Source organism: Cryptotermes secundus, unplaced genomic scaffold (assembly GCF_002891405.2).
Source record: "Cryptotermes secundus unplaced genomic scaffold, Csec_1.0 scaffold26, whole genome shotgun sequence".
NCBI classification, from domain to species: domain Eukaryota; kingdom Metazoa; phylum Arthropoda; class Insecta; order Blattodea; family Kalotermitidae; genus Cryptotermes; species Cryptotermes secundus.
Window position 1 is genome coordinate 2,103,621 of NW_019743656.1, and position 27,283 is coordinate 2,130,903.

General features: G+C 39.2%; 1 protein-coding gene across 2 annotated transcripts in view; it reads right to left on the minus strand.

The window, feature by feature from the left end:
* Window positions 1-4,543: 4,543 nt before the first annotated feature.
* LOC111874205 overlaps window positions 4,544-27,283 on the minus strand; it is a 31,360-nt gene continuing 8,620 nt past the window's right edge. For both annotated transcript variants that reach the window (XM_023869504.2, XM_033755376.1), the window contains exons 2-9: window positions 26,699-26,956; window positions 23,657-23,816; window positions 19,078-21,670; window positions 16,567-16,785; window positions 16,260-16,379; window positions 14,779-14,972; window positions 12,745-12,957; window positions 4,544-9,505 (exon numbers count right to left, since the gene is read on the minus strand). In XM_023869504.2, the coding sequence (XP_023725272.1) occupies window positions 9,414-9,505; window positions 12,745-12,957; window positions 14,779-14,972; window positions 16,260-16,379; window positions 16,567-16,785; window positions 19,078-21,670; window positions 23,657-23,816; window positions 26,699-26,956 (3,849 nt within the window). In that variant the 3' untranslated portion in view covers window positions 4,544-9,413. The remainder of the gene's footprint in view (window positions 9,506-12,744; window positions 12,958-14,778; window positions 14,973-16,259; window positions 16,380-16,566; window positions 16,786-19,077; window positions 21,671-23,656; window positions 23,817-26,698; window positions 26,957-27,283) is intronic.

Below are 27,283 nucleotides of genomic sequence, written 5' to 3' on the forward strand. Positions count from 1 at the left end.
GTCCTACTGTATCTGAACTCTACAGTGTATGTAAGTTTTGAGGTTTTCACGGCGATAACAATGAAGAAAATTGTCTTCTGGGTTTAGGCACCGTGTATTCTTCGTTTTGGCCAACGTTTCGGAGGAACGTAGCGCCTCCATCTTCAGAGCAGTTGAATAGCTGCGGAGAGCAGTAGCTGTGTTGATAGGATGTGGATGGTGCTGCTTATATACGAAGTAGGCAGGGGAGATGGTTAGGGAGAACGGACCAATGGGAGCAGTGGAGAGCGATTAAGGCCATATATGGTGTGTGACTAAGGGTTAGTGGGAACGGCCAGTGAGTACAGGAAACTTGAGGTCAATAGCACTAGGAAGTGCGGTAGTCAAAANATTTATATTTTATATAATTATAATTTATTTTTGGAACAAGTTTGGCATATTCTCTCTGCAAGAGAGATAACACTGATATAGCATACAGAAGCTACTCATGTTCATGGCTCATTTGGCACAGATATGCAACATGAACATAACTATTAACCTCTGTGTGGCTGAGACTAATGTTATATGCACTCACAATGTCATGCCCTTGTTCTGCCTGTATCATTTGGGGTGCAACCTTTAGAAATGGATGGGTCTCAGAGCCAGACTGGACACAGGGGGGAATATTTATACCTGGAAATAAAATTAAAAGGCATAAATTTATTTAAACTATTTTCATAAGATGTAGACAATAGCTTTTTCTTTATATATTAACATTTATCAAATAGTAGCACCAAACCAAAAGGGATGATATGAAAAAATGTTTTTATGTAACAGATCTTTTAATGATTAACATATTCAAATAATATTTTTATATATATATATAAATTATCAGAATAAATGTGCATGATGTAATAATGAAAGCCATATTTACTATGAATAAATTTTGTATATAATTTTGAATAATATCTAAAATGCATCAGCTATGTATTTATCTAAATTTGATTTTTAACAAAGCATTTCAAAATGTGGTACATGTATAGACAAACCACAACATTGCATGGACACTATTCTTTGTACCAAGATCTCAGAATGGTTTACCAATTTGTCATAAACATCCACTTTTATACTTTAATATGCTCTACGCATTCTCATGCCTTTGTGAAGCTGTGTGTGTGTATAAATGGTATTGCTAAAAATGTATATTTTACATTGTGTGATACTTCCAGAAGTCACACACTATCTTTATATCTGGAGCCCTATATAAATGTCTGTAATTCTGAGGGATTATTGTAATTTTACAATTCTGATGTAATAAAACATTTACAAAATGTTTCATTGATATTTCCTTTCGTACAAGTAGAAAATAACCATACTTAACAAATATTCAAATGCTCTTCAGACATAATATTTCAACATATAAGAATGTCTAAAACTCACATGAATCTGAATCTTAAGTACCGTATTTACGCATGTATAGGCCGCAAAAATTCAAGAGGAAAACTGGGGTGCAGCGTATATTCGAAATCACACTTCATTTAAAAAAAATTATATTCATGATTAGTAATACAGGGTGTAATACTCCTGAAATAATATTCCAAGAAAATTATTTTTTCTATAATTTCTGTCTGAAAATTTTGCTGTGGCCTATACATGCGTAAATACGTTATGTTCTTTGGGACACTACTGCATAATATGTAGGCTATTCTGATCAGTCATGAAAAATGTATTCATACTAATGCCATAATCAAATTAACCATATACATTTAAGTATGGTGTCACATGATGAAAAACTTATACTTTTTGTTCAGCAGTACATAAGAATAGAAACAGATCAAAGTTTTAACATTCCCGTCAACACTACGTGAAAAGAGGTGTTTTCCAAATTACAATACATGAAGCAAGTCATAGCCAAATTTAGTATGAACTAAGTTTCTCAAACTTCCATGTCATTAATTGACAAATAGTTGAAAAAATGTGAAATCAACTATACAGACATTTAATCTCAAAACCCAGAAGAAAAGTCTGAAGGTCTGTTACTACAAAGGGGCTATTAAACTAACCACATTTTGTGAACATGTAACATTTTAATAGACTTGAAAGGATTCTGATGATGGTCTATGCTGTACAGAACTGTGATTGACACTAGCTCTTTCTAACGGGCCCAACTGAGTAGGTTTAGCCTGCCCCATCCACCTGAGGATGGAGACAGATCCAGTCTCTGAAACATTGTGGTTTTTTGTCCTGTATACCAGACGATGGATAGAGTCCCAAAAAAGCCTAACAGTTCTGTACATGTAACATTTTAGTTAAAAGTCACAAAGTTCAAAAACATGGCTCTGCTTCTGCCATTAGGTGAAAGTATGAAACATAATCTGCTGAATCCATTAGGTGTAGCTAACCTCTTATCTCTGGTCTGGGGCACACTTTACCTTTTCCTGTTTCCCCCTTTTCCGGCTACAAATTCCCATTCAATTTTACACAGCTCCTTTTGGTTTGTTGTCTACAAGTGTGAGTGACCCTTTTCAGAGGCCACAGGATTTTACTTTTACACCAATCCCTTTGGTTTCCTTCTAGCCCAGTCTTTGTCTTCTTTACCTTATATCTTTGGCAATTTTTTTTTCTCCCATGTACTCTACCCCAAAGATGGGGGACATGTTCGAGGAAAATGCTGGTAAATATCGACCAGAACACCTGACATATCGCAAAAGATTAGTAATATTCATAGCCACTTCTGAGAGAACTGAAATCTCAGATTTTGCAAGTAGGAATTCATTCTGAACAGAGAGAGAAATTTGGAGCTCACACATACATTAATAAAATAATTTAGTATTAAAAAATATATACTTATTTTAATTCTGTACTGAAAGTTGCATACTTAATTTCACATGAGTCATGTGAGTTTCAACCCATTCAAAATGTTTGTACATTTTCTAAACCAATACAGTAGGTACATAGATGTTGAAATCACTCACCTGTAACAGGTGTTTACACAATTCTCTATCAAATTACACTCTCTTTGACCCTGTTATTTGATAACATTGCATGCCCTTATTCATTCCTTCAGGCTCCTTTTCAGTTACACATTTCTGCCATTAGTGCTATGTGATATGTATAAAAACAGTGCTTCTTTTCTGACGGTATGCAGTACCACCACCTTTTCCTTTAACAAAGGAAAACAGGCTAAAATGGACTCATTTATTTTGCTTTGCAAATACTGACACTTTTTCCATAAGAAAAAAAGCACCAGTTAAAAGTAATTGAAATTTTAAATTGTGAAATGTCATGAGCACTGGACAACCAGCACAGTATAAACAAATTTGTAAATAAGTAGCACAGTATCATGTTTAAAACACTATCAGTAAAACTTAGATATATTTTTTTCATTTATTTGGAATATTACTTATAAAATGGATAAACTAAACACAGCCACAATAGTATACACAGACCTACTCTAGATATGAGGGAGTGCAAATAAATTAAGAAAATATTTCAATACTGATATATTTCTTTCCAGAAAATTGGAAATGCAGTCATACTGCCAGTTTGAACGTTCTGCACTCAGTAACCCTACATACTGATAATTTAATTCCTTGGCTGATGAAAATTACTGTCTACTATGTTGTGAAACCATGAAGTCTCGTAGATCATTTCCTAAAAAGTTTCAGAGGAACCTGCTGTCTCCATCTTCAGGGCAGAAGACAAAGCCAAGCATGGAAAACAGTATGGATATAGGACAAGGGTGGATCAGGGATCTGAGTGAGTTTACAGCAGTAACGGAAACAATGTAAGGAATTAAGAATATGGTCCTTTGGATTGTACCAATGTATGGTTTGGAATATTATATTTAAGCATCCTGTTGCACTCTACACGATAAATGATACAAACTCCGTCCCAAGTGCAAACAATATATATTACATGTCTTTGATCTTGCTCTCTTCTACATTACATGTTTCGGCCTCTAACGGCCATCATCAGGTGTATACTCTTACGTTGCTGCCACAATGAACCCAGTCTAAAATTTAACATTTAAAAAACACATTGTTACTTTATTCGTTATTATCAACATCTACCTCGTTGATATCTGTCTGGTATGTAGATTATTTTGCACACGTCAATTTCGATTTCCCTGTAGTAGCACTATAAAATCTTTAGTTATAATTTTAAAGGATTTTAAATTTAAAATTTAGAGAAAATTTTAAAGGATTTTAAAATTATAACTAAAGATTTTATAGTGCTACTATAGGAAAATCAAAATTGACGTGTGCAAAATAATCTACATACCAGACAGATATCAACGAGGTAGATGTTGATAATAACGAAGAAAGTAACAATGTGTTTTTTAAATGTTAAATTTTAGACTTGGTTCAGTGTGGCAGCAATGTAAGAGTATACACCTGATGATGGCCATTAGAGGCCGAAACATGTAGTGTAGAAGAGAGCAAGATCAAAGACATATAATATATATTGTTTGCACTTTGGACGGAGCTTGTATCATTTATCATATGGTTTGGAGACAGTCCAACATTTCAGAGGAACACAGCGACCAAAAGTAAACCAAGCAAGAAACCAGCAGAAGCAGGTAGCAAGTTATGAAGATGGTGACAGTATATTCCTCTGAAACATGAGGCTGCCTCTGAACTACACAGTGTTACAATCCAAAAGATTGTAACCCTTCATAGCCACCGTTCTAAGTAACTCAACTTTAACAAAGTGTGAAGAATGTTGGCTCCTAGAAGGGCTTCTTTCCAATGGCACAGTGAACTGAGAAATAATGGCTGGGTTAACAAATAGGAAGTAAGGGGAAGAGAAACAGGGCCCATTTAAAGGGCTTATTTTCAAGGTTATAGTGAATGGGTGTAAAGAGAAAATGACAGAGTCTCATTCAGAGAGTAAGGGGAAAAATGAAGAAGCAGAACACAGAAGCAAAAGAGGGGACAAATTAAATAAATGGGGCATAGGAGGAGGGTGGAGTCCCTAAGAAAGGCAGAATTCACTGGAACTATGGCCGGGTTTGAGAACCAAATCACATAAATCGTAGACAGGAGGCTTCCTACACTCCTTCAGGTGTAGACGAGAGGTTTGCATGCCTTAAGCAATGATCTACGAAAGTACACACCATGAGAGCCTCAAACCTCCTTGAGCTGTATCCTCATCAATGTTACCTCACCTTTCTACACTTCCACTAATATACATTTTGCAATTTAAAATTATGTCATCACTTATGACACATACAATGAAAATTAAAAATTTACTGTGAAGTGTTTGATATAACTTAAAAAGTAAAATTACATTTTGCTGTAATCTATTTAGAACAGCCTCTGGAAGAAATGCAGAAATATTAACTTAAAAACACTTTTTTTTGTATCATGAGGTAAAGTGACCTTTTAAGTGGTGGACTGGAAAAGAAAATCCATTCTAACATACAACAAGGTATTATTATTGACATTTCCAGGGTACAAAATTGTTGGATAATTTACAAAGTCTGGTGCTGATAATATGGTACTAATAATAAAGTAGTGCCTTTTACAAGGTCACTGTGACATGAAGGCCCTGATGTTAATGGATGCTCATGTACAAGGTAAAGAGAGGAAGTAAAAATTTAAAGTTGCCCCTGTGCTTAAAGAAGCATAAATGATTAACATGTATATGGGAATGGAGGTATAGCTCCACAGATAATTAACCCTGGCACTATATAGAGGTGAGAAATTAGGCCAATTCCCCAGCTGCCTTACTGACAAGGAAGGAGCCCCTGATACTCACTGGATAAGATGCTGGGTGAGCCCGAGTTCTGTGGAGAAGATAAAAATCTCTTTCCCCTGCTGGGAATTGAACCCTGATTCCTTAGTTGTCCAGTCTGCAGTATAATCACTGTACCAGATAAGCAATAGCTTAGCTGGAGGAAATGAGACACACACAATTTTGGAGGGAAAAGCTTCTTGAAAAGTGGAACCTTGGGAAGACAGACAAAGGTGGAAGATAATATTATGCAGACATTTCTTAATTTGGCTGCAAAACAAAGGAACTGATTCATGGCAGTTCTTTTCATACTAAATACACAATTCTGCTAGTGCAATGCTGATGAAAATTCAACTGAATGCTTTCCTTTGTTACATAAACATGTGTACTTTTATTACCTCTCCTCCCTTTTCCAGTATTACTTTCCATTCCATTTTATTTGTCCATCAATTATTCCTCTCCTCCTTTCTTCTCCCCTCTCCTTTACCATCAAGCAGTTTACGTAAATCTAATTCAAAATATGCATTTTTTCACTACTCACATCGATGCATTGCATTTTTGTATACAGACCAAAATGTAGTAAACACTATGTTAGATACATCACTTTTGCATTTTGTTTCTATGAAAAATTGCATGAAAACTATATATCAACAAATCAGGAAACACTGCCCTGCTTGGACTAATTATATGATGATATCTTCTTTATGTTCATAAGTCCTGGTTGTCCAGTCTGTCATAAAATTCATGTCCCTGCATACTTTGCCATGTTTGTTAATACTAAACAATTATGATTAAGAATAAATTCAAAGAACCTAACTTATTCCAAGTATGGTTGTGAACAAATTCACTACAAAACACAAGTTTGTGATGTTAGGCATGGGCGCCAGGAAGGAGGGATAAGCCAGACATCTGCCCCTCCCTCTGGATTAAAAACAATTAGAACTGATAAAGAAGGAAAAGTACCAGATATCAAAATTATTAAAAAAATATTTTTCTGCCATGATTGCTGAAGGGTGATCAGTAAAAAAAGTCTTAAAAGGCTTCAACATAAGTCTATAAGAAAATTTTCTGGTTACTCCATTTTGAAAACATCCTGATGGTGCCCATGAAGTTATATATACACAAATCCACACGAATTCAAGCAATACCAACATTCTCACTGACAATTATTTTTGTTTCTCAATACAAATCTAGTGTGAATCACAGTTGTCACAAATTTTAAATAATTCTGCCAGAATCACAATTAAATACTGTTCCTCATTTCTTGATATATTATCAAATCAATCAACAATATTTGTTTAAAAAGAAAAGCTATATCTATGTATCAGCGTGAGATACTCAAAATTGTGGTTCAAATAGTAATCAGCCAATCTTCATACATCTAATAGTTGGGTTCAGATGCTGACTATAATGGAAACCCGTATTGGAAAACTCGCAACTAATAATCTAAACTTCTTACAGATAATATAGGCATTAATACAGTAATAAAAGAACAGTTCTTAGTTATATAAGTTCTAAACAGATGTAAAATTGTACTATATCCTTGTGAGAGGGGACCATGACTTTTATGTAGCCAAAGGTTAGGGACTGGTTTGGAATTTTGAATAGATTATAGCTTTCAGTTGCATATTTCACTGTTATAAAAGGAACTATGGTTTCATTTTTTAAATTCCATTCCTCCCCTCCTTTCACAGTATTCACTTAATCATCCACAATCAGATTATACATAACAATATGAATGGGTTCTCCCTGAAGAGAAACACATGACTTCAGTAAATTTGAACATAGTGAATATTAATTTTAATTTACTATTTTCAAGTAATATGATCAGAACTTAACACAAAACACGCCTTAAGATAGCCAGCTGGATACAACAGCAGTTTTTTGACTAACGTGTGCAGAACACAATAATCTCCTGAACAACTGTTCAGTAACACTAACCAACAGCAGCATGCTTGCTGCTCTCCAAGCTGAATATTTTGAAATGTTCAGGCATTTTTTGTATTTTTCAAAGAAAAAGGTAAGTGACGGAACATTTTTCTAATCTGCTCATAAACATACAGTGAAGTCACCCAACTGTACACTTAGGAGAAAATCACTACTGTAAACTTCTTAGTGAAAATCCCAGAAATCTTACAGTTCCCATATAATGAGGGGAGAAAATGAAATCATCAGTACTACAGTGTTGAGACAGAGGTAAGAACTACAGGAAAAAAAAAAAAAAAAAGAATTCCCCTGATGTTGCTACATTTGTGTTGCTATTATGGCATCATCTCTTATTTTCTGTATATGAGTGCTTTCATAAACTTCACAAAAAAATGCCAGCTTACAGGTTCGAAACAGCTGTTCTGCTTATTAACATCTCTTTCTGTGAGAAAAAGTAATTTTCATTGATTCAATCATTTTTCTGAGATTATACATCTCATTACATGAAATGCATGCTATATCATTCAGAAACATTCTTCTGTTTGGACTAGCTGCCTCCTATACAGCAGCGCATCACTCAGTGAGCATAGAAAAAAAACAATATTTGCTCAAAAACATTTAACCATACATACAAGTTAACCACTCATTTATCACAACATAAAACCAGGTAGTTTTGTATAATCCTATATAAAATGTTAAACAATTACAGCATATAATATTATATAAAACATATTTGCTCCCAATTTTTTTAAACTTTGCATTCCAGTAAAAAATAAAAACACACAACAACTATAGAACATCAGTGCCACAAATTACTTTAAAAAATCACGGTACTTGTCTACTAACAAGTGACCTAAGGAAGTTTAAAACTTTACTGCCATTTTGTCTGCCATGTTAGCATTGCCAACCACAGAAGTTTGTTCATACAAACAAAACCCAAAGTCTATAGTTTTCAGAACTGAACCAATGACATAACATTTTAGAAATGAAATGAAAAGCTTAATCTTGTGGGCTTGTTGTTAGAAACAAATGATGAGTTTAGGTTTAGGTGTTGTTTCTATTTCTGAGGTTGGCAGTGCAAGAGCTTTTAAAGTTACTTCGGTCATCCATGAATACACATGTACCAAAATCACAAATGAGCAGCCAATTTTTTATAAACTTGTCAATTCCAGGCACAATCATTCATGCAACTGTTCAGCAAAGTTAATAGGGCGACAAAAGAAAAAAAAACCTGTACAGACCAAAAACAAAGAAAGTATTTGTTGTAGCTTGTCTCTACAACATGAGAGGAGTGATATTTGTAGCAAATACCATTTTGATATCAAACGACATTCAACGACTACAAGCTATGTATATGTACCACATACTTTAATGTGGCATATAATAAAATTCTCTTAACGCTCTTGCGATCTTTTCAGTAGGTACATATATCTCTTCCAATTTACTTATCTTATACTTGACTACAATTAGGACTTTCACCCAAGTATCATCCACAGAGATCAGGGTGTATTTATAGCACCATACTTTCCACTTGTAAAACTATGCTTCAGCATACAACAGGATATACTTCCAAACAACAGTATAGCTTCAGTGCATTTCACAGCAAGACTAGCTGATCTTACCACGAAATATACACGAAGCTGCCGATATCAAAACGTACTCAGATCATTTTCAATATATATTTTAAGGTTATAAAAAAAATATATTTCTAACAACAGTTGTAATACAAGGCAGTATATGGAGGCTGGAACTTCCTACACTTTCTTAATATCATTGTCACTATATGTCTTCTATTTTGTGAGTTTCTTCTTGGCCGCTGCCACTTCGGCCAGTGTTGTAAGTCCTATGTTATTCAGTACGTCTGGTTCCACCACAGCAGTGTCTGCAACAGGTATACCAAGTGAACAGGGCAATACAGCAATCCGTTGACAACTGCCATGGCTATGTGATCCAAAAGCATAACTTAGTTTCAGATGGATGAACTGTAGGTTATGTAATGATGCTGTATCCAATGCAGCAGATATTTAGCACCAAATGATATGAATGAATTATTGTGTTTGGTACAGCTGAAAATACCGTAAAAACATCTTTAACCAGTTACACTGGACAGAACTGTTTCACTTTTTCATAACATCTTTAAAAATTATAAAATATTATGGGAAAGGTACAGCTATTCCTGTAACAGGCTGTGGAGGCTAATAGGCTTGTAAGACATCAAGATTTCCACATTTTCTAGACAATTGGCTCACAGATGGTGGTGAGCCTGTCAGCCTTACGCACTGGCCATTCTTTACCCACAAGAAGATTCCTGGTACTCATTTCTGTTAGAGGCTGAGTTGACCTCAGGGCCATAGTATGGCTGGAAGGATTAGGTCAATTGAAAAATCCGATGACCTCATCATAGTGTCTCAATACAATTTATGGTCTATTTAGCAATGCTATCACTGCTCAGAGCATGCAGTGTCCAGTTATAGGATGATTACTGAATAGTGAAATGAAAAGAATGCGAAGGAAGCAGTCGTGGTTTGATTTGAAGTACTGGCATTTGCCTGGAGGGACTGAGGAGAGCCACACAAATCCTTCCTTACTTAGGACAGCTGGTCTTCAGGCTGAGATTTGAACACAGGATTTCCCAAATATAAAGGATAAATTCTATCCACTTGACCCTGTTATTTGGTATAAAACATTATGTAACCCTTTAAAGATGCCTGCAAAACACGTGAAACATCCAAAGAGAAAAACATATTGTCACATGTTGGGTATGTCACGCAACAAATAACTTCACGTGGGTCTCGGATTTAGCGAATCTTTATTGTGCTTCACTTATACACTCACATGCTTTATAATTATTGTCACTTGCAGTATCACAATTACTGCTTCCACTACATCTCGGCCAATACTAGACTGCTTTCGGTGGCGGCCTTCTGAAGACTGACTTCTTGCTGTCTTCTGTCTGTATCATATGGCGACTAGGTTCCAACTGTCTTCAGCGGCGGCTGTCCCAAGACTGACTCATCTCTTGTCGAAGCTGGGATTTTATAGCCTCAGCGGTTGCTACAAAATGAACCTTCTGTTGTCACGCAATGCTTTGAACAATTCGTTACCTTTCATCTCCTAGGAAATGCGTTTGTTTGCCCCAGGTAACGGCCCACTGTTACTGCATTGTCACTGTGGGGATTCTCCGTGTATTCGTCATAACCATGGAGACTCATTGTAGGCTGTTATCTTCCTATTGTGGCCGTTGCGCAGCGATGACCGTAAGATAGCACATTACATTGCTCCCTCCTAAAGGTTGTTCATCCTGAACAGCCTAAAAGTTCTTCCTCTGTTCCATTTCCGTGGTGTTCTGCTGGCAACGTCTGCATTCGGTCTTCGTGTTCTGCTGGCATCTTTTTGCACTGTTCGTTCTGCTGCATCCACCCCTCTCTTCAGTAGTGCTCGTCCCAAGGACGCCCGTAGCCCAGAATTTGTCGATCCGTTGTATCACATTCACTCATCACTTTCATTCTCCATTCATCCTTGCGGGGGAGGCCAGTACTTCTACGTTACCAGTTCCTCCCATATGGGCCATTTCCTTTCTTCCGTTTTGGAGGGGGTAGACCCCTCCATATTGTCCAATCCTTGGTCATGTTTTCCCTTAGAAGTTCTTTCTTGAAGGCATCTTTCCTTTGTCGTGCCACTGCTGCGCGATGGGTCGCCTTCTGATCGGTTTGTGTTTTCCGTGCTACATTCGCACAACGGGTCGTGTTCTGCCTGAAGATGTCTCTCATGTGTCATGCCACTGTCGCGTGATGGGACATCTTCTTGTCGGTTTCCTGCTCTTGCCGTGCCAATTTCACATGGCATGCTGTCCTTCTGCAGGTGATGGCCAATTTCTTCTGGGGTTTACAAGCTTCCCGTGTTGAATCCTTCAGTTTCTGGCGGCGGCGCTCCATGGCCAGTTTTCGGTCCCTGCACCTTTTCTTCTTCGGTTCTCCGACCGGCATTACTTCGGCGTCTTATACAGGTACCTCTTTTTTCTGTGCCGCCTCAGGTTTCCTGCCTGGTGAGGCTGGCTTCTTCTCAACTCGATGTGCCTCCATCTCTTGGCAGGCCATCGTCTTTACATGTTTGTCATTCCCCCATTTGTCTGTCATGGCAGCTATCTATTCTCGCCATGCTTTCATGTTGGCCTGTCTGTCGTCCTCTAGTTTGGCCAGTAGTTCTTTGTGGCTGGTCTTCATTTCTTCTTGGCCCGCTAACAGACGTTTCATCATCTGTTGCATATCCATTTTTCCGCGTGTAGCATTATAGCGGCGTTAGTCTAATAACTCTTCCAAATTCGCCTCAGAATCCGAACTGATCCCTCTTCTGACGCCAGTTGTCACGTGACAAATAACTTCACGTGGGTCTCGGATTTAGCGAATCTTTATTGTGCTTCACTTATACACTCACACGCTTTACAATTATTGTCACTTGCAGTATCACAATTACTGCTTCCACTATATCTTGGCCAATACTAGACTGCTTTCGGGGGTGGCCTTCTGAAGACTGACTTCTTGCTGTCTTCTTTCTGTATCATATGGTGACTAGGTTCCAACTGTCTTCTGCGGCGGCTATCCCAAGACTGACTCATCTCTTGTCAAAGCTGAGCTTTTATAGCCTCCATGGTTGCTATGAAATGAACCTTCTGTTGTCACGCAATGCTTCGAACAATTCATTACCTTTCATCTCCTAGGAAACGCATTTGTTTGCACCAGGCAATGGCCCACTGTTACTGCATTGTCACTGTGGGGATTCTCCGTGTATTCGTCATAACCATGGAGACTCATTGTAGGCTGTTATCTTCCTATTGTGGGCATTGCGCAGCAATGACCATAAGAGAGCACGTTACAATATTATGAGGGTTGTTCAAATGAAACCTGTTTGCAGCACAGGTACTGAATACAACCGGCAGCAGGTGATCAGGTTCTGTGTGCATGTGACTGGCTATGAGCACCATGAATGGGTTTCACCTGAACAACCTTCATAAATAAGAAACATGAAATATTACATTGCATCTTATGGTAAATACATATATCAAATGTGTTCCAATCTCCACCATAAATACAAATAAACCGAAGTCCAGATCCCTTAACTTACCTCTGCTCGTGCGAACATTCTCTGGATCAAGTCGAGTGATACACTGCTTACGAGCTTTGCGTTTCTGGCTGCCTACCAAGTGTGCTGTTGTGATGGTGATTGTGGTGGCAGCATTGCTTGTGACTATAACAGGGGGAGAGATGGCCCTAACAACACTAGGGACTCTCTGCTCCATACTGTGGTTATCTTCAGGACTCAGTACTGCTGGCAATGCTGAAAGGAGAGAAGTGTGAAGTCTGTACATGACAGGACACACATAAGCAGACTAGAGGCTAATAATGTCTCAAGTGTTTTACAGTGAAACAATAAAAGTGGAAATCTCTGATATAAAACAACGAAAACTGTGAAACAGTTTGTGTGACACATGGCAAAGTCCATTTAATACCTTATGTAAATTGGGCATTATTAGGGATCAAAATGACCAATGATTGGAATTTCCCAACAACTTTCAGTAAACTCTTGAATACTGAATTTTACAAAAGGATGTCCATTGTTTTAGGCACTTATATTAGGTAACAGACAGACCTGATCTCCAAATAAATCTGTCATTTTGGGGAGAGGCTGTATTTAATGACACTGTCAGTATTTAGACTACATAGCACTGGATAGTAGGACTGCTGATGAACTGGAAGGAGGCAATTGTGGCCTAACTGTGGTACTATCCCACATCTGTCTGGAGGGACTGAGGACAAGTATGAAAAATCTCAGTCAGAATAGCAGGTGTCCAGATGAGATTCAAACTGAGCAACTTCTAACGACAAGTCTTAACATCAGAATTACTGGGTTTTTGGACTTTGCCCATTGTTGGGTATTCTAGTAAACAGAAAACACAACATTTCGGAAACTAGATCTGTTTCCATTCTCAGGTGGGGTGAGGGAAGACACCTACTCAGTTGGGTCCCTTAGAAACAGCTGAGTACAGGCCTTCCCCCTTTTCATTTGAGGGCAGAAACAGATCCAGTTTCTGAAACATTGTGTTTTCTATTTTTTAGAATACCTGACGATGGACACCAAAAACCCAGTAATTCTGAGTGTTATACACCATCATCAGAACTCTTCAGAATCTACAGTTCTTAGAGCATTACCCATTTGGTTTAAATTAGTAAAGATTGTCTAAAAGGGTTTCATGGAGGTGCAGACAACAGCACTCTTTGTTCTTCTGGATAACAAGCATGAACTTCTGACTACATTTCAGGCACAAAAGAACTTTGTTCTCAAAGCCTGCCCATGAGTAAGAGCAATGAGTGATATAAAGACAAGAACAGCCTTGTGAGAATACGTAGTCCTATGTAAGATTTATAAATAGAAAAGGTTGGCAAACCCAGCTGAAGCTAATGTATGCAAACAGTCATGACCTTCAAGTCTGACTTCATACCTCTCTGTGTGAAAGAGATGGCAATATAAGTTGCAGTTGCTACTGAGACTACTGCATCAACAGCAGGCAGAACCTCTTTATAACATAAAGGGCCATACTCATGCTGTAAAAAAGTGGAAAGTCATGCATTTTCTCCGCCCCCCCAAAGAAAAAAAGTTGGGAAAGAAAATCGAAATTAAAGGAAATACATGAACAGGAGTGAAATGTCATTTTAATGAATGTCAGAGTAATGAAATATTCGACAAAATTAAAATTTTTCTGGACTGCATAAATTTACAGTATACCTTTAGGCAAAAATGTTTCACTTGAACGAATCCTACTATAACAAAATATCATCTTTACATAATAAAAATCCACCCCGATATCAAAAAATGTAATCAGTATAACAAACTTTGTAAAAAAGCTCGCTAAATGATCACAATGCCCACTTTAACATAACCGCTGCAGCATGTGTGAGACAGAGATGAAGATGGTGGGAAGAGACAAAAGCTGCAAAGGACTGTGAACATATCTTCATTCTGGAGAACTACAGGAAGGTATGCCACGATCTCAGCCACAGTGTTTCATGGCAGAAGCCCCATGAATAAAACCCTGAGATAAAATCTCCACTTATTATAATTTCAGTTTTCAATATAGACATGCAACAGTCCCTCACTCACCAGCACTATGCATGTCCAGGCTCACTGCACGACGCCTAGTAGTAGCTGCAGTTGCCAGTGGGCCAGATGATATAACCGTCTTTTTTGGGCTGCCGCTGGAAAGGTTCCTCTTCTTTCGAGCTTTTTTCTTCAGCTGAAATTCTTCCAAACTCAAAGATGGCAGAGCCTCGATTTTCTCGTCCAAGTTGAAATCTCTGGAAGATAAGATTTTAACATGAAAGTTGCAGCTGAGTGGGTAGTGCTCCTGCTTTATATTCGAGAGCTACAAGCTGCTATGATGGACACATTCTGTCTGTCGTTACTGTCCATCTCAAGAAAAATGTTAGGATAGTATTACAAATTAGATCACAACTGCTTCCTTGAACAGATTTTACAACTCATTAGTCACTACTGACTCTATTATTCACCATAAATAAATAAGGTACGAACATGAGGAATGGACATGGATGAAAATACATGGTAAGAAGGTATCCCTGTAGCAGGCCATGGAGGCCCATAGGGTTGTGAGATGTTGAGGCTCCCGCATTTTCTAGACAATAGGCCGCCTGTTACCCCCAGGAATATTCCTGTTAGAGGCCGAGTCAACCCCAGGGCCATACTGTCACTGGAAATATTACACAAACTGAAAAAAATCCACCTCATCGCGATTCAATCCTGCGACCTTCTGGCTTATAGCTTAGTGCCTCAACCAACTACTAGGGTAATTATTTTTTCTTGAACTCAAATTTACATCTTGTCTAAAAGCATAAATATCAAAATATAAGAAATTATAATATATACTACCTGTTGTTTTGTAAAGGTCTGAAACTTTGTCTTCCATACTAAGGGAAGAACAGACTGTAGGAGTTGAGAACATAATGCTGAGGAGGATATTTTGACCCAAGAGGGAGGAAGTGACAGGAGGCTGGAGAAAAATGCACAAGAAGGAGTTTCGTAGTCTGTTCTCTTCACTGAACACCATTAGACTGCTGAAGTCAAGATGGAAAGTAGAGATACATGAAGCATGTTTAGGTGCCATAAAAAATGCATACAAAAATTTTGTTCAGAAAGTACTCAAGACAGTCTTACTTAACCAGAATAAATAAAAATTACATTTCAACAAAACATATTTCAGTCACAGCATTACATCTCATGTCCAGATGCACAGCCACATCCGTCACCTTAATTTCGTGTTTTTAAAATCTGAAACTTGAACTAAACACAAAGTTTAGAAACATCGTAAACAAAGAAATGCAATAACATTCTCAGTTCAGACATATAAAAAAAACAAACAAAAAAACACTGTGGCCTGTAGTCGGCAAGCGAACTGTACCGACCAAGTGACTGCCACTCGTCAGCCACTTTTGCGGATAGAGGCTGTCACGTGGTCAGCACAACGGATCCCTATGGCCGTTCATTTCACTTTTCTAGACAGGCAGTTCAGACCTATTCATTCAAAAAACAGTATAACATTAAATCAACATTCTTCAGTGTATACATACGCAGCTCTAAATCGTTTCTTTGGCGAGGAGTCCGAAAATGATTCTTCTGAAGCATATAAACGTTTTCTAGACTTCTTGTCAGATAATGAATGTTGTGATGGACCATCTTCTGTAGAACCACTAAACAAAAGAAATACATTAAGACATAAGCTTTAATTGCTACAACATGGGAAGGAAGATGACAATCCCATTAACAATTCATATAGAGTGAAATTTCATAAGGTTGTTACTGTGTGTAAACATCAGTTTGGATAAATGTATGGTTATGAAAATAAGCCAGAAAAGTACAATCAATTCACTGTAATACCTGAACCGTTTTCCTGTCTTTCTACAGCCATGTTTTGTTTCTCTTTTTACAGCTGGCATCTTGTTTCTCAGTCCTGATGGTGACGGCTCCACCATGCGTGGAACTTGAAGATCTAACTCTGGCAGTGCGTCTGAGCTTTCTGTTTTCTCACTAGCACTTGAGGACTCTGAGTCAAGCCTCTCTCTCTTTGGAACTGGGGTCACTGGAAGATCTGTACTACTGGAATTGAATGAGAATCATATCTCATACTGCGATTTAAAAGAACCCATCACTGTCCCATTGAAAATTCAATGGGATTTCTCATCATTTGCTATATACGCTTTCATACTATTAACTTCCTTTGCTTTCTCTCATATTTCTTTCCAGACTTACATGTTAGCAAATGTTTAACACCATCTGCCATGACCAATGTGCACAAGCATAAAAATGAAAATTGTAATTTTTTTAAATGGGCTATACTTCACATATCAAAATCAAAAGAGACATGACACACTGGAACCAAAGGCTTCTTGCTCATTCATCGTCTACTCCATAACATATACTCATGCAACATGTTAACGTTCCATGTTTCACTGCTATGGTGACCTGCAATTGTGTTAATGAGAGAGATAAACCTCACTGTGAATTTTTTATTTATAGAAGGATAATTAACGATGCACAAATACATTCACTTTGCACAATGCTGAAGTGCAGGGTGAACTTTACTCTTTTAACACTGTCTTCTTGGATGTGACACCATGTAGTCTGGTAGTTCAATGTTTCAGAGCAACCTACTGGCTCCATCTTCAGGGTAAAAGAATCAGCCCAGTGTGGAATAAGTGGTATGGATACAGGAAGATAGAGAGACCACAAGTGGTGTCTTGGGTAAACCAACAGGAGTAAGGAGAACATAATAACAATCACATTTTCAAGGACAAATTGAATAGGAGAAATAATGACTCTTGAGCAGGGGCGGCCCGTGTATAGGCACTGTGGAACTGCAGCACCCCCAATTTCCACATGATATTATCGATAACATTTATATAATGAGTCCTTTTTTCTTTAATTCTTTCTTTATACTTGTACAATACAATATATATTCCTTAAGCTTAATGTCAGTAGCCAAATCTTTGTATGGAACTGTGCGCTTCTGGAGCAGCACCCCCACTAATTTTAGCTACGAGCCGCCACTGCTCTTGAGTGAACCAAGAGGAGTACAGGGATGCCAGAGCAAGGAAACAGCAGCCATTTTGAGGGTTGCTTTAGAAGAGCAGTATGAATGATGGGCTAACATCTGTGGGCTAACAAAGTGGAGGTGGATGGAAGTCAAACTTTGAAGTAAAAGTAAAGTATAAGTATCTGTGTAACAGGCCGTGGAGGCCTATAGGGTTGTGAAATGTTGAAGTTCCCAAATTTTCTAGAAAATCGGCTCATAGATGGCAGCAAGGCTGTCAGCCCTATGGGCCGGCTGCCCTTTACCGCCAAGAATATTCCTGGTACTCATTTCTGTTAGAGGCTGAGTCAACCCCGGGGCCATACTGTGGCTGGAAGGATTAGGTCAATTGAAAAAAATCCAATGACCTCATCGGGACTTGAACCTGTGACCTTCCAGCTTGTAGCAGTGCCTCAACCAACTATGCTACCATGTGCCCCTGATGATACATATGCATGGAGCACTGGCAAAAGGGAAATCAAAGAAGACAAAGAAAATCCTGCCCCAGTGCCACATTATCTATGCCAAATCCCTGCCGCGCCATAGCTCAAGTGGTTAGTCGCTGGCTTCCCACTGTGGCGGCATGGGTTCGATCCCGGGTCTGGTCAAGTGGAATTTGTGATGGATAAAGTGGCGCTGGGGCAGGTTTTCTCCGAGTACTTCGGTTTCCCCTGCCAATCTTCATTTCACCAATTGCTCCACAATCACCCTCACCTATCATCTGCCGCTGGTACAATAAGCCAGAAGTGGCCACAGTACAAGGGACTTAGTCCCACCCCCCTAGCAATTAAAAAAAAATATGGCAAATCCCACATGGACTACCCAGGGATAGAACCTGGGCCTCTGCAGTAAGATATGGAAGCTAACTAATATTGATCACCAACTATTGCACAGACAACAGCGTTAACGATCAATCATGAAGACATATCAGCTCTATTAAAATTACAGTCACATGTCATGTCAAGGTTTGATCATATTCAGCAAAGCACACTGCAGAACATGAAGACATGGGCAAGTGGACTGAATGTTATATTTACTTGCTAATGAATCACTCAACACTGTCAGTAGCTCAGGCTACATGGTGTCAAATGGTGAATAAAGAGTTCAAGAGCATGTGGAAGGAAGTGGCTATGGAATAATATGTGGCACTATTCTGAAGGAACTGAAGAAAACACAGACACCCAGCAACAGTAGCTGACATCCAGGGCAAGATTTTGATGCCAGGACAACCCGTATACAAAACAGGAGTTCTATTCTTCTAGATTCTAAAGTTTGGTATTAAATTCTATATATACAAACTATGAACGAACATAACTTACTTTTCGTTGCTGTTGACAAAGTTCCTCCGTGTCCGCTTTCCAAGTGCAAGACGACCTTCGCTCATGAATTCTCGATAACGTTGTCCTTTGCAGGTACGTACGGATTTCCTTCGTTGCATTTCACTTGGGCTTGGAAGCAGCTGCGGAGTATCAGCAGTGGAAAGAGCTTCATCTTCTGAAAGTCTTGTCCAGTCCTTTGTACTCACTGATGTGAATTCCGATCCTGTTTCTGCCATATCAGCAACATACTCCAATGTCCCTGGCCTCGCCGCCACACAATCATTTTCATATGAAGGGTCCTGAGAAGTTATCCTCCTGTCTTCAGAACCATTAGGAGTAGTTATGTCATTAACACCTGAGGTGTCTTTACTGTCTTTGCCATTAACTGCATGATCCAATGAATGTGGTATGGATAATTTTGAGGCAGTTTTCTGTGAAGAGTGAATCAACTTCTTCGGCCTGATTATATCAATGTTGCTATTTTTTAATTCATAATCTGCAGGATCAAATTTCTTAACATTGGCAACTGAACTCACTGTTGGAACACCATTTAAAGTATTTTCAGTGCCTGATTTTGGAGGCATATCTATCCTGCTATTGTGGTCTTTCACTACACTTTCAGATCTGTCATTTGATGGCAAACTGTCACATTTTGCTGCACATGATTCTGAAATATTGTTACTGAACGTGGAGGATGTACATTGCTGCTTTCCTTCTGGTAAGGAGTTGGAGTTGACCAATGTCTTTGCTATAGTATGATCAAAAAATCTGTTTTCACTCAACCTCAGTGTCAGATCTAAATTATTTCCTTCCTGACCATCTAAGTACTTTTCAGATTTAGCAAGAACACTCTGTCCTGGTGGATTGTGAACCAAAATTGTCCTGACCTTACTATCATCACCATACAATGCTGGAAACACTAACCTATTTTCTTCCATACTCTCTAACCCCACCTCCATATTTGGCCCAAAACCCACTCCTCTGTTATCATGATGGTTATGTCTGGAATAACAAGTCACTTCAGAAACATTTTCATTTTGGAATACACTGTTGTGATTATTTTCTTCTGTTTTAGAAGTCCTTGAAAAATTAAAGACACTCGGTGTTTCTGGACAAGTCCTGTCAGAGTCAGTGAATGTCGGCTTTGGTTCGGTGTGATTTACGATCACATTAACAGTCTTCGTTACTTTATCACAAATATCAGAGGTTACAGCTCTGCTAGAATTCAACAGACAGTTTGAAGCTGTAACGCTGCTTTCGTTCCAGACATCGCGCTTCCAGTCCCAAGTCTCGGCAGCCTTGGGCACAATGCAGGTATCTCCGTAACTTCTAACTTCTGAGGCATGATTATTTGTACCATAATCACCGATGCTATGATAATACCCTTCAGGTCTACAGTTCCCAGCTCTGCTCTCTTTGCACATTTCTGAAGCAATATCTTTATAAACATACACATTGTTGTTTATACTCTTTAAATCAAATTCATGGCTGGCATCACTATGGAAATCGCATGCCAAGCCTTCTGCAGCAGAAATGCATGCACCTGATGACAGAGATGATGTGCAGCATGCATCTGATGTTTTGGGAGATCTGACCAGTGGGGATTTACAGTTACCCGTACTCTGAGTCACAGTGTTATTACTACAAATTACACTGTTCTTCACCAAATGAAGAGGTGGTGAAGTGACGTTTCTTTGCTGCTTTGATGAAGGTTGATGTGTGTTTGTCGTGTCCAGAGGTGGAGACTTCTCCACTGTAAAAGTATTAATGCAGGCAGCACTCTTGTTTGATAGTGGTGATGGTGATCTCACATGATCTGTGAAACCGCACAGTCTATCAACAACTCTGTCAATAATTTGTTGTTGTGAAGCCTTTATTGTCCTCTCCAGATCATTATGAGACTTGATATCAGACAGTCTGTCCCCCTCCTTGTTCTTGGAGAAACACCGACGGATCACAGTGGATGACGCGGCAATCACTTCTGAATCACATGTAGAATCACTTTTATCATGGCTCATACTACGATGGTGCCTTGCCCTCAATTTTGCAGGACGCTGGCTACAGCCATGTGCATCTTTCAGTTTCGGTACTGCAACTGAACTTGGCAAGTTGGATACAAAACACAAATTGCTCTGGATCCCTTTGGCCTTAGAGCAACCTTCTTTCATGTTTCCCACCCTCCAGTCCTTTGATTTACTTGTTGCCGAATCAACGCTAGCCCTACGACGGTTTGTCTTCCTTTCTTGGAGTGAGTTTAATTGATCTGCTGCATGGCTTCTTAGTTTTGTAAATGGTGACATGAAATTCACTGAAGATAATCCCATAGGGGGAGACTCTGATGAAGACGACCTGAAGTCCAATGCAGATGAAGTACAACCCTCACCTGACCCATTCCTGGTCTCCTCCTTTTCAGATGGTGCCTTGCACTGTTGAGGACTTACAGCAGTGCTAGCTTCTAAAAGCCCCATTGCTTCTTGCAGGTATCGCTTTTTGGGAGGTTTTGGTACAGTTGGTGATGTTGGAGCAGTGGGAGTGGTTGGAGTGGTGGGAGGAGAGGCCAGAAGGCTACTGAGCCCTCCCATCTGACTTTCATCTGAGAAGAGAAACAAAGTAGTCATAAGAAAACATCCTTTGTTACTGATATTAAGATGACAGGAAAATGTACTGTACTTGAAAATTTACAAACAACATGAAACTTTGAATATGGAATAAATACTTTACACATACATGGAAGCAGCCATTATTTTAACTCTTTAATGTAAACATGCACAAGCCCTTACACAGTATCATATTTGAGCATCCTGTTGCATTGATGTACGAGTATCACTCACTCATTCACCTCTGATATGAATGCAACTTAAAAGTGTTCACAATCAGATTTTAATTTAAAATGACACTAAAAGCACATTATTCGCTACATGCCTCAGCCTTACTTGGTCATCTACAGGTAACTGTTCACCTTTGAAACTGTTGACAGCACTAGATCTTGATATATTTCCATTCTATTGCATTATCATTGTTCATACTAATTATGTTTGTCTCTCTCTGTTCTGCATTACTTTCATTTTGCAGCATCCATGTGTGTGGCCCCTTTCAATGTATGTTCTCACTAGTTGGGCGTATGTCCCTTGTTACTTGACTTTAATGTTATTATAAATTAAGAAGAGACTGTAAATATTTTTAAGTTCCATTGAAGACGGAGGTGAATGAGTGAGGTCCCTAATGCAATTAATGACCCCCTCATCCCAATAATACAGTATATGCCAAAAATACTGTACTGAAATGAAAATACATCCTGTTGATACCACTGTCTATTCACATGAAGGCCCCTTGCATGACAGAACCTTCTCCAATCCTGAAGAAATGGTCCGATCACCATGTCCTTGCAGCGTTCTTGGGTGATAGTAAGAGCATTGCCTTCCTCATCCTCAATGAAATAGGGGCCTAATATACCGTGTGCTGAGACGGCACACCATATTGTCACATGTGTACTATGTAGCGGTTTCTGGACGATAGCATCTGACCACTCAAAACCAAGGAAGCGAGTTGTCTGGCGACCACTTCAGTATGAGCGGAAATAATACTCAACTATGAATATTTTTTCCTCCATCGAGAGACCCATTTCTAACAACTGAATAACGCAACTTCCTATTCACTACTGGAAACACATGCGGTTGGAACTGTGCCCCGTCGACAAACGCACATGCGCGTTCAAGATGCGCGAGTTTCAGTACTGTATTTTTTTTGGCACATACTGTATTAAGCAATAGAAATTAATTGTTTCTTCTGACCTCAAACTTTGAAACTTTTGGTATCATAAGCTAGTCAAAGTCCTACAAAAAGCAGAAAAAGAAAATCAGAAAATCCAAGTCAATAAAACTACAATTCTGAACACCGTCACAGGTTCCTCTCAGGCTGTATGGTGACAGCAGGAACCTAAATAGCATTTCCCAAAAGCATTTATATTAAAATCTCCATGGCTCACTTGCTTGAAGAGAAACTGCATGCGGATACAACTTGTATAGCTCCCGTACTGTGAAAACGTGTAGACTACTGACAATAGAGTGATTTGGTTTGCGAATAGGGTTATAAATTGTGAAACCCCGCAACATTGTTATAATTAATTGTAGCCATTGCTTGTAGGTTGTTGAATAAACCAGTTAACAATCCGAACGGCGTAATCAGTAACAAAACACGTTACATTTGGTGTCAGAAGTGGGATTGGACTTACACACGTGACCAAGAAGATTCGAACTCAAAACACGTTACAATATTTTAAATAACTCTTGAGAGCTTGGCATGCTGTCTCTGAGTATGTCACAATTTGGTGCTAGTCTCAACACACTATTTCATAAACTGTGGTTAAGGTATTCATTTTCCAATAAATTAACATAAGCACTGCTTATTTCTTTACTTCATGACATTCTGCCAAATGACCACAACATATAGCATAAAAATACTTTACTTGAAGATTAATCTGACATTAATTCTTTTTATGTACCTATGAACTTTCTACAGAATATCAAATGACTGTTTATTTAAATTTCTCTCACTCATCTTTGAACAAAGATCTGCTCACCTGCCAGTTTGCCTGGTGTGATGGGACCACAAGTCACTTGACACTCCAACTTATGAGGCTTGTTCTGATTGGATGGCCGTGTGATGAGTGTACGCAATGGAGGTGCAGGTAGCTTGTACCACTTGAAATCTGGGTTTGCTTTCAGGAATGCTTCTTTGTACTGGAAACACAAGGATTTCACAAAGTGAAACATCACCAGTGACTCCAACATTTATATAAAATTGAATAACCATATTCATCTTGTGTGCAGGAGGGTTAGAATACCTCCACCGTAGACCTGTGAATCATAAAAGGCAATGAAAAGGGAACCTGGTACCTGGAGGTATAACTGAGACACCCTGTCACTGGGTGACATATATACAGAGACCTGGTCCACCAGGGTGGGAGTTGAACTCAGGGCTGCTAAGCTTGCTCCGTAAAAAAATTACAGTAGTGAGTTCCGAAGGGTGAAAACCAGACACAATCTGGCAGAATCTTCTAAGGAAGTCTATGGCTCAAGAAGGGCTGTTTTGCCAGTAATGATGATGATGAATGACTATAATGAGGCCAAGGAACAATGTCGTATGGATTAAACCTGTTTGCATTTCCATCAAGCCATTCACTGGCCTTCCAGCACACTTCCCAGCATTCCCATCCAGCTGCCTAGCCATTCTGTTAAAAGGGATATAGTGACGACACTCACTAGCTACAAGCACTACTGATTGGTTGACAGTGGCTAGAAGTGGTTGGAGGGGAATACAACAGTGGGCAGACAGGTGGAAGCTTCAAGTGCCATGATCTCTGCCACCCATCTTTCTATGGCCTCAGCATAAGTAACTTCATGGAGCACAGACCTTGAGAAGTTAACAGATACCCAGCCAGTCACAAAAGTCCTAAGATTCTATGGAACATAAAGGTCTTTTTGCTATGTTCACAACATGCCATCACTGGTCCCTATCCTGAGTCAGATGAATCTACTACACACTTTCACATCGTGTTCCTTTAAGATCCATTTTAATATTAACCTCCCATTTATGACTAGGCCTTCAAAGTGGTCTCTTTCTTTCAGGTTTTCCTACCGAAGCCTTGCATGTATTTCTAAAAAAACTTTCACTCAAAAATTGAAAAATACAGATGCCTGCTGCTACTAGTGACCAGTTTGCCAGTATGTGTTGCTGTTGCCATACCAACATACTGAAATTATACAGTCTAAGGTGCAGACAACATTGTTAACCATAAATAAAGAATACAAATATTATGTTTTTGGACATTAGCCATTGTACTGTTTTTATTTAAAAACACAATGTTCCAGAAACTTGATAATGTACAGAAATATAATATTTGTATTAACATATAACTGTCACGAACTTTTAGATTTTATAAATAAAACAGCACTCCAATAAAACTTGAAGCATCATGCAATAACAAAGGGGCTCTAAAGCCACCAATCACTAATACTGGGTACAATTCCAACATAGACTTATATATTAAATTCAAATCAGCCCAAAACAATGCATCCTTCACAAAAATCCATTTAAGTCCAGTATTTGAAGGGATGAAAAATTCTTCTGAATCCTTTTCTTCTAGGAAGTGATGCCCTGTAGTATGATTGAAGTATACTGACATTTCAGAGGAACGCAGCGCCTCCATCATCAGGGTTGCTTGAGAAGAAACTAAGCAATCAGCAAGCAGAGTGAGCTGCAGATGGACAACTTGGTTCAGATATAGGCCTGGTAAGGACCTCAGAAAAAATTAACATGAGCGAGCGAAAAACTAACTGGTGTGGGACCAGAAAAAGATCATACCCGCAGAAGTGGAGGGATGGTAGAAGATGGGAGAAAAGTAGTATGACTGAACCCCAAAGATGGAGACAGTATGTGCTTCCAAAATGAAGTAACCTTCTCATTCACCCACTCACTAAGCTGAGCCCTTCTTGAGAAGGTGTCAATTGTGCAGCTACTCAAGAATGTCCCAGCACTTTATGGAACCTGAAGTTTCATTACCGTGCTCGTAAGAGCCCTACACTGGTCCCTATCCTGAGTCAGATCAATCCAGTCCATACCATCCCATTCTATCTCTCTAAGATCCATTTTAATATTGAACACCCACCTATCTCTTGTTCTTCCTAGTGGGCCCTTTCTTTCTGGCTTTCCCACCAATATCCAATATGCATTCCTCTTCTCACCCATTTGTGCTATACGTCCTGCGAATCTCATCCTCCTATACTTGGTCCTTCTAATTATACTTTGCAAAGAGTACAAGTTATGAAGTTCCTCATTATGTAGTTTTCTCCAACCTCCCATCACTTCATCAAAGCAGACTTTTACCAGACTTATATGGTGCCCCAAACCCAGAGGACAGTACCCCTTACAGTCACTATCACAAAAACCTCAAACTCATTTTATACGTTGCTGTTTGTCTTGTGCCTCCAGATATAGCTTGCATTTGTATTTGTTGTCTCTGCCTACCCAGGCAAGGGCACAGAATCCAATTCAGGGGTATGAATGAATGAATGAAATGAATGAATGTATGAGGGGTAGGCCTTCTCGGCCCTTGTACCACAACCTACAGTGGTCTACTGTGCTTCCTAGGGGCACATGTAGGATGGATTGTGTTACCCCCGTTACAGGGTAATCATGAAGGTGATGGCTAATGGAGGGTAAAGGTAAAGTTGTCCCTGTGCTTAACTAATTAAGCACTACGCCATGAAGGTGTATAGTGTGAGTGGATGTATAGATCCACATTTTACTGACCTTGGCACTAGTTGGAGTTGAGTGGTCAGCTTCACGACCCGGCTGCTTTACCCCCAGGGAAAGAACCCCATTACCCATTGGATAGGAGGTTGGGTGAACCCCAGAGCAGGTATGGACACAAGGAGAAGAGAAAATTCTTGACCCTACCAGGACTCGAACTCCAACCAGTACTATACTGATTGTGCTATCCTGGCTCTGGCTAACGGAGGGTATCTGAAGCTTTTGTGGGCTCCGAATGACAGGGGTTCATTTCATATACAAAAAAATTACACTGAAGACATGTTGCAAAAAAAAACTGCTTCACACAAACCTGGCGTGCAAGTTCGGTGTATGACGCTTTCTCAGGCTGTTCAAGATTTGCCCACCATTCGCCCAAGATTTTTGTGATTGAACGGTTCTCAAGGTGAGGGTAACGGTCTCGTACAACGCCACGGTGCCGCTTGCAGAAGATGAGAAATGCATTCATGGGTCGGCGAGCATGGTGAGCTGGTTCTCCCAGAAGTGAGTCCACACTTTCCTCTTCCAAACCGGCTGCCTCCTTCTCAGCCTCCGTGTCTGCTGCTCTATCCTGCGTTACAGAAATATTCACACATTCATACATTATATTCTGTATAGGACAGGAACAAGCAAGAAACAAGCAGCTTCCCACTTCCTGCTAGGCTCACTCTTCAGCCCTTAAGATGGAGGCAGTATATTCCTGCGTGGTACCACTAAAGACAGTACTTGTGAATGTTACAAATGTTAAGTGTGGAACATAAATTAGCGAGGTTTAGTAACACTGTGATCTGGGATGTGATGCCATGCAGTTGGATGGGAATGTTACACATGTTTTGAGAACTATGCTGTCTCCACCCTCAGGGTTGATGTGACTCAAGTAGGGAAATAGTAACTTTCA